We start from the raw sequence: 8,544 nt of genomic DNA on the forward strand, positions 1-8,544 counted from the left end.
GTAGACTCTTTTTCTTGTAGTGTACATTCATGATCAATTTATTTTATTTTTTTCATATCAGTTTTTTTTCCCTTCCAAATCTCACTAAGTAATCAGTTACAATTTAGTTAATATTTTGATAATGATACATTACTAAAAATATAAAAATTATTTTTATAGTTGTAACTAGTTACTACAACACCACTTAAAAAATACAATTGATTTTTATTGTTATAACCAGTTACCACACATCACTAAAAAATTGACAGTGGCATAGGATTACTATCACAAAAAAAATCAAAATTGTTTTGATAGTGGTAATGATTTACTGCGGATAAAATGTTGATTGAAGAAGATAAAAAATAGAAGAAAAGAAGAAGAAATAAGAATAAAAAGTATGGTGACAAATGCCTCAACTTTTTTTCTTCAATGAATTATGTAAAAAAACATTTTATAAAATATGAATGATAAAAAATAATACAAATATATTAAAATTATAAAAATAATCTCAAAACATATCAAAACTAACTACTAAAAATGCATGAAAGATAAAATATGATATACAAATATATAGGAAAAACTCCCATAAAAATATAAACAAAAAAAATATGCGATAAAAGACTTAAGGACAAAAAAGTGCCATATTTTTCAAAGTTTAAGAAAATATATCATATTTGGTGTAATTTTTTCTTTTAATATCAATGTTATTTTAGAAAATATTTTTGGAAGTTTCTCACCGGTGCATCTTCTCGTATTTTTGACACATTTTTATTTTTTATTTTTTTATATGACGGTGTGTATTATACTTATTTAATACATTTGACAAAATTTTGAGAATATCTAAATAATTTATATTGCCGAAAATAAAGTTTAAATAGTCTGTTACATACACGCCTATTTTATTTTATATGCGAGTAAAACAAAATGTTTGAACCTTATTTTTAATATTGTAAATTATTCAAAATTTATCAAAAATCTGCAAAATATCTTAAATAACTACAATATAAACCATATCATATAAAAAATTTAAATTATAACTATCTAGTGTGTCGGAATTATGAAGAGGGTGTACTCGGGTGCACCACATAATTCTTCAATATTTTAATAGTATTTGTAATTAGGATTGATATTATTTAGAGAAATTTGTGGTGAAAATTAATAAATATCTAAAGAATTTTTTTATTGCAAAACTTACATTTTACACTAATTTTGTCACAATTTTAATTAGTTAATAAAAATTATTTGAAATCTGTTTTCAAAATTAAAATAATTTAAAATTTTTAATATGAAAATATTATTTCATTTTTATTAACTTAAATTTTAATTCAATTTAAATTGGATACCTTTTTAAAATAAAAATAAATTATATAGTTTTAATTATTCCAAATAGATCATCAATTTTTTTTTACCTGTAGTTTTTATATTAAACCATACAATACATTTTGTTATTTTTTTCTTTATATTATTCTAATATTATATTTTTTTAATCTCTTATATTCCTTTGAAATAAAAAGTAATAAGGAATGGTGAAAAAATATGAGATAAAACAAAGAAATAAATAAGTGATGTATTTTTTTTTTTGACATCCATTCTAAACTTGTTGACATTTGTTGAGAAGTTGGAGATTTGTATTGCAAAATAAAGCCTTCAATAAATAAGAGATTAGCGCATATATATACACCACCAAAAGGCAACTAAATAGCGAGTGAGCCATAAGCAAAGCCAGGAAAATCCTACAAACTCGAGAATGACTATTCTCACTTCTGCAGCCATAACTACCTCAGCCATTACTTTTCCTCAACTCGACCTTCTTCATCAAAGGCCATGGTCTTTCTTCTCTCATTCCCACCGAAACGTTTCATTTTTGTCTTCTGGGTTCAAGAAGAGCAGATGGTCCTTTTCAAAGAGCATGAGGAACCCTACCAACTCAGCTGCCTTGCCCTTTGATCTCTCTCCTCCCCCTATTGATCACGACCTTGTTGTAAGCTTTCTTTCCTATTTTCTCACCTGGGTCTTGTTTGTTTCCAGAGGAAACCTCAGGAAATTAAAGAAATTTAATGTATTGCAGGACGCCATGGAAGCTGCTGGGGCAAAGGTCTCGGATAAGGGGATCATTGAGACATTTGATAATGACGATGAAGCGTTGGATGCGGTCGACAAAGGTGTTGCGGTGAGTATTTGAGTTTGATAAAATGATTTATTTTCCTTCCCAATTAAATTTTCTTGTGAAGAATGTTTATCTATGCTTTTATTATGAGATATTTTGTTTACTATATATATATATATGTATGTATATATATAGTGCATATAAAATCTGTGTTAAAAGTCTTAGTTTCAAATTTCAATTGCAATAACATGGGAGCTTGAGCATGAGAGAAAAAAAAAGCTTTTGGACCTTTATTCGGTTCAATTTAATGAGCAAGTAGTGCTTGGTTTTGCTTCGCTTCCCTTATTTGAAATTACTTTCTTGATTAACACCGTTAACTTCATATCTAATAAATTTTCAGTTTTGCAATATGTAGCAGTGACATTACTTAAATTTCTTTATGAGAGCAATGGAATCTGTCTTGACGCATATTGATTTTAGGTCATTGAGTTTTATCTTTTCAAGAAAAAAGAAATCATTTATTTTATTGCATGTAAATATATGTATACACCCACACATATTTATATGTGTGTATAACAAAGCTCCAAACAATTTTTCAGTAAAATGTAAAAAAGAATAAGGTTAACAATTAGTTTCAATTATTATCACGTTCTTAATTTGAATGTTTTAGTTTTCTTTTCTTTTGAATCACATCAGCCTGTGATTTTGTATTAGGTTATTAGTTATTGTGTGCTTTTTGGTTTTTAAATTCATTAACGTATTGCAATTCTGGAATGGAATATGTTATGGATCCAAATTCAATTATTTTTCTTTTCCCCTGAGGGCCTACTCATTGCATAAGTAAAAAGCCTTTGGCTGCTCTTAATTTGCTGCTTTTGTTATGGTCATAGCAATTGCTTATGTGATTTACGTCAATAGCTTTGTCTTCACTTACTTGTGCTGATATCATGTTTGGCATCTTAATGGCTTAGGTGGTCGACCTTTCACATTTTGGCCGAATAAGAGGTACTTTCTCTATCTCGTATGCTTTCCATTTTATGTCTATCATCTTACTCAAAATATTGAAAAATGGACACTTCATTGCAAGAGATGATTAAATTAGAAAAGCAACAAAATACAAACATGTCAAATGCTCTGTCTTATGTGAGTGAAAGTTCATTCTTTATAAAACAATAGATTTAACTGAAATGTTCAAACACTGATAAGGTCCATATCTTTTATATCATGGATTATGAATATATATCTTGTGTGTGTCTATTTCATTACATGACTGCATATAGAAATTTGAGCCACCCAAAATAAAGAAACTCTTTTGTCATATGCACAGTATTGTGACTAATGACTCACTTTTAAGAGAAAATTTTTCTTCTAAATCAATGTTTTTTGTGTGGAGTGGAGATAACTAATTGAGGTTCCACGATATGTAGAAAAAATTGTTATGCATTGCAGTTTTGTTTTTTTTTTCTTTTGCTTCAACACTTCCATTTTTCTTTCCTGGTCACTTCTGCGTGATAAGAAAACCTTTTAGTCTTCAAACACATATGTACACTCCTTTAGTAGTTGTTCAATGTTTGGCTGATGCTATGTTAGTTTCCAATTCAAAGGCTATTATTCTCAGCAAAGTCTACAAAATAAATATAAACATAACTTAGATATCTGATTTGTTTGCAGTTGGTTGCTGGCATATAACATTTAGCTTATGCGGAAAGCTTTTTTTGAAACACACAGATATGCTGTACATCTTATCCAGTTCATTAAGAGAGATTTCCTAACTCTTTTTTTTTTGCCAAAATAATTATGAAAGTTGCATTGTTATTGTAATACAAAGATGTTTCTGGAGTCCTATAGATGCTTTGATTTGGAATAAAAGTGAAGTACCTTAAGACATTTATGACATTAGATCAACGTAAGATTTTCTTGTGCATGGTTTTTTTATTCAAAGTAAGTTTTTTTTTTTTTTTTTCACGAAATTGCAGATGAAAAAAAACTTGTGTCTGTATCTTAAGTCAAATGAGAGACCCTGATAAAGCCTTGCATTTAATTGTGAAAAAAAATTCTACATTTTTTGGACATCAAAATCAAATTGATCCAACTCTGCATTATTTGGCAGTATGATTAGATGTTATAACATTTTTAGTTTTACATGTAAACATCTCGGGTCAACTGACTTGCAGTCAGTGGAGAAGATCGTATCCAGTTTCTTCACAACCAAACAACTGCAAATTTTGAATATCTTCATGAGGGAGAGGTATCTGTTGGGTTGTATTATTATTGATTGCATTCATAGTGTCGTAAAATTTTGTATATCAGTTTTGTTCTTATATTCATGCAACCATACAGGCTTAAGTAACAGGATTTCTAATTGAAATCCGTAGGGATGTGACACTGCCTTTGTTACACCAACTGCTCGGACAATAGATATTGCACATGCATGGATCATGGTAATCCTTTTCTTTGATATTGTCTTTTGTATATTATTTTTCAGCTATTTAAGTCTCCCATAGTCTTAAACAAGGATATGTCATTGTGTTGTATGTACAGAAAAACGCTGTGACTTTGTTGGTTTCACCTGAGACTGGCGGGAGCATTACTGAAATGTTGAATAAGTAAGTTGCTTGTGAGTTTGAGTGTTACGTGAGAATGTTGATCAGGTAGTGTTTACATGGAATAGTATGTTGATTTGATTAGGAAAAAGAGACATCTTTATGTTTATTGACATTTAGAGTGCTATAACCTTCCAGAAAATTGTTTATGTTAGGATCTGATATTGAGCAAGTGCATAGTGGGTATTCACTCGGACGCCCTTCTCTTATAGGCTAGTCCTTTGGGAGTAGGTTTATCTTAAGTGGTGTAACAATTGTTTCAGAGCCATCGCTCTCTAGTGGGACCTACAACAGAAAAGGCGATCTGGGTAAAGTCATTTATGGAGTCATAGAAGGCACGGACTAAGAAGGTCAAAGTAGATCGTCTTGGATGTCGACTCTAAAGGGAAATGCATTGTTAGGATTCCTCATTGACTAAGTATGGTCTTAGTTGGTGGATTATAGCCACTTGGGCACCTTCCTTTTATAAATTAGTCTTTGTAGATTAGTCTTTTAGGAGTGAGTTCTACTTAAGTGGTTGCAACAATCTTAAAACAGAGTTAGATTGTGTTTTTTACCGTTTCACCAAATTGTGTTTACCAAGAGTTTAATTATTTTTAATGCTCAATATAGAGTTTTATTTCTTGACATTAGAAGTCCCTATTATAGTATCTTAAGCTTTTGTTGATTTAGTGAAGAATAGTAAAAGGTATTGGTTACAGATATACGCAGTGAATCTAAATCTTTTGCATTATTTACTTTTTTCTTTTTTCTTCTTTTTGTAGATATATATTTTTTGCTGATAAGGTAGAGATCCAAGATATAACTAAGCAAACATCCTTCTTAGTTTTGGTGGGACCTAAAAGCAACCAAGTAAGTGGCATCATGAGTTTTCATTATATCAGTATTTGTTCGACTTCCTAATTTTGATGATTTTAATTATGGACTGAGCAGCTTATGGAAGGGTTGAATCTCGGTGATCTTCTTGGAAAACCATATGGAACACACCAACATTTTAGTGTAAGTAGCTAGGATATCAAGAGACTTGCAATGATCCAGTTAATGTGATACTTGTGCGGCTGGAATAGGAACATAAATGATTCAGACCCTTTTTACTTTACAGGTTAATGGGATGCCCATAACTGTGGGGGTGGGAAATGTCATTTCTGAAGAGGGCTGTTCACTGTTAATGTCACCAGCTGCTGCTGAGACTGTCTGGAAGACTATTCTTTCCCAAGGTGCCATCCCAATGGGCTCCAATGCTTGGGAGAAACTAAGAGTTCTGCAAGGTGGTCTAGTCAGTTATTTTTTTTTTCTTCTTGCCAAAAATACTTGAGGTTAATTATTGCCGTATACTAGTACCTTTTTGTGTGTGTGGGGGGGGGCACAGTTGTGGGGGTAGCAAAAATTATTCTGACTATTTTTTTTTTCATCTAAGCAGCCTATACATATTTTAAGGAGACCTGCTGTTAGTTTGATCAACTAATAACATTATTAACAATATTTTCAAATTCTTAAGTCTGGAGTCTGGTTGCTTTGTGATACAAATTGCAGAGAAGATAAATTGTCCATGAGGTAATGCTGCAGCCTAAAATTCCTGAAACAGGAAAAAATTGTGAGGATGCTTTCCTAGAATGTTTGACCCAATAAGTAACTTTTTGGGTGAATTTTGCAATGTTTAAAAGGTGTTTTTGAGGCATGCTTCAATTTGAGGCAGGAAAAAAACGCACCAAGGCGTGCGTTGCTAGGCAGAAGTGAGGCGTACGCCTCACTATAGTGAGTTGCTGTGTTGGGGCGGGCTGAGGCGGAAAAAGAGAGAGGTGTACGCCTCTGGCTTGTATTTTCGTAATGGACTTTTTTGTGCCAAAAAGGCCCAAAATCAAATTAAAACATAACTTATCTGAAATAGGTCCAGTGAAACTTAAAACAAATTAAATTAGATTTAAATAGGCCCAATAAAACTTAAAACCAATAAAGTTAGAAACCCTACTCACTCAGCCCTTCTCCTCTGCCAGCTGTGCTTTTGAACTAGAGAAAGGAGAAAAAAACCCAAAACCTGCCTTTACTACTATAGTTTGTTCTAGGATAGTAGAATCTAGCTTTATTATAGAAATTGAGACAATTTATGAGATATTTATGTTTGAGTTTTATGATACATTTTATGTTATGTTTGAGTTTTATAAGACATATTCATCTTATTCTATATTGCTGTTCTAAAAATATTTTTTAATTGAATATTTGAGGCTCACACCTCAATGCGCCTTGAGGCGTACGCCTTGCCCCACAAAAACAAAATGCCTTGAGGCTTAAAGCGCTATTTTAAACATTGGAATTTTGAGCTCAAAACTCTCTAAGGGAGATGATGCCTCGTGTGATTTTGAATTAGTGTTTTCTGCTTAGCTTTTGCTTTGTTGCATACTTGACCAGAAAAGCAAGGAAACTTTAGTGAGATGGATCTGTTTGTCATTCTATTCCGGCACATGAGTAAAGCATAACTAGGAAATCAGAGCTACAGACATTGGAAGAACTTGATACAATACTTGGCTACGATATGTGTTGCTTTGGGAAGTTTCATTTTCGGATTCAATGACACCAGCTTAACTTAATCTTTTCAGGAAGACCTGCTCCTCACAAAGAGCTTACCAATGAATTTAATGTCTTGGAGGCTGGTCTCTGGAATTCAATCTCTCTAAACAAAGGTATCTCAGACTCGGTTCTTGATTATAATTAGGGGCAACAAAATCTGGCAGCATTCCTAGTCTTGTACTGAATGTTTTACTTCTCAGGGTGTTACAAAGGACAAGAGACTATATCTAGACTGATAACCTATGATGGTGTCAAGCAGAGATTGTGGGGGATTTCTCTTTCTACAGCAGCAGAAACAGGCAGCCCTATTGTTGTTGATGGTAAAAAGGTGGGCAATTGTTTTTTTTTTTTAGTTTTTCTTTTAAGAAACAAAACTTATATAAAACCAAAACAAGAAGGTTTCCTTGAAGAGAAAAAAAATGCAGAACACAATATCCATTAACAAAAAAACTAAACACCACTGAACAAAGTTTGCCCTTGGTCTGTTATAGCGGTTTTAAAAGAAATAGTTCACTTTTCCACGCCTAGTTATTTGTTGCTTGTTGTTTAGCATAATTCCAGTTTTCAAAATAAGAAAAAACTCTTTGTCGTGATGTTACAATATGTAGCATTTGTGTAGGTGGGGAAGCTGACTAGCTGTGTTCCTGGACGAAATGGATCTGAGTATGTTGGCCTAGGCTACATTAAGAGAAGAGCTGCGTCAGAAGGAGACACTGTGATTGTAGGAGACTCTGCTACTGGTACCGTCGTAGAGGTTCCTTTTCTTGCTAGGCAACAACCTTTATCGAACAGTTCAAGTTCTTGAACCCTTTTCTACACTAATCTAGATTATAAATAGAATCCCAAATTATCGATAGTGTTTATTGAGGTCAATAAAGGGGTGATCAATATGTATGTTTGAAATTCTAAAGCAGATGGTTTGAGTTTAATTGAGAGAAGCATAATTTACTTGTGCACATGATATCTATTCCTCTGTTAAGTAATTGATTGGCTACTTAGTCATCGAGTTTAAGATGTTAGGTGTGGTGCTATTATCTTCATTTGGTTATTTGTTTTTCATGTTTGGATTCTGATAATATGAAAAAAATAAGGGGAGGTAACCATTTTGTACTATGTGTTTTTGCAAAATATTATTTTGGTACTCTCTGTTTTCAATAATGCTCATATGGTACTCTGTATTCTAAAATCGTACATATTTGGTACTCTAAACTCAAATTTAATTAATAAAATTTTACCAATTTAATCAAATTGCTGTTAATTATGTAAGTTTCAAATTTAAATTTAATTACT

At 31.9% G+C, this 8,544-nt stretch overlaps 1 protein-coding gene across 2 annotated transcripts; it reads left to right on the top strand.

Annotated features, from left to right (window-relative positions):
• Positions 1–1,662: 1,662 nt before the first annotated feature.
• On the top strand, positions 1,663–8,268 carry LOC133782120 (putative transferase At1g60990, chloroplastic). 2 transcript variants are annotated; one of them, XM_062221321.1, is made up of 12 exons: positions 1,663–1,960; positions 2,048–2,149; positions 3,058–3,091; positions 4,261–4,334; positions 4,462–4,527; positions 4,628–4,692; positions 5,454–5,541; positions 5,623–5,688; positions 5,792–5,957; positions 7,284–7,367; positions 7,455–7,582; positions 7,863–8,268. In XM_062221321.1, exons 1-12 carry the CDS (start codon positions 1,727–1,729, stop codon positions 7,884–7,886), a joined length of 1,131 nt encoding a protein of 376 aa, XP_062077305.1. In that variant the 5' UTR covers positions 1,663–1,726; the 3' UTR covers positions 7,887–8,268. The 2 variants fall into 2 exon arrangements, with proteins under 2 accessions (XP_062077305.1, XP_062077304.1); XM_062221320.1 differs by having other exon boundaries at positions 1,665–1,960; positions 7,874–8,268.
• The last annotated feature ends 276 nt before the right edge of the window (positions 8,269–8,544 follow it).

The sequence above is a fragment of the Humulus lupulus genome, chromosome 6, assembly GCF_963169125.1.
Source record: "Humulus lupulus chromosome 6, drHumLupu1.1, whole genome shotgun sequence".
Classification (NCBI taxonomy): domain Eukaryota; kingdom Viridiplantae; phylum Streptophyta; class Magnoliopsida; order Rosales; family Cannabaceae; genus Humulus; species Humulus lupulus.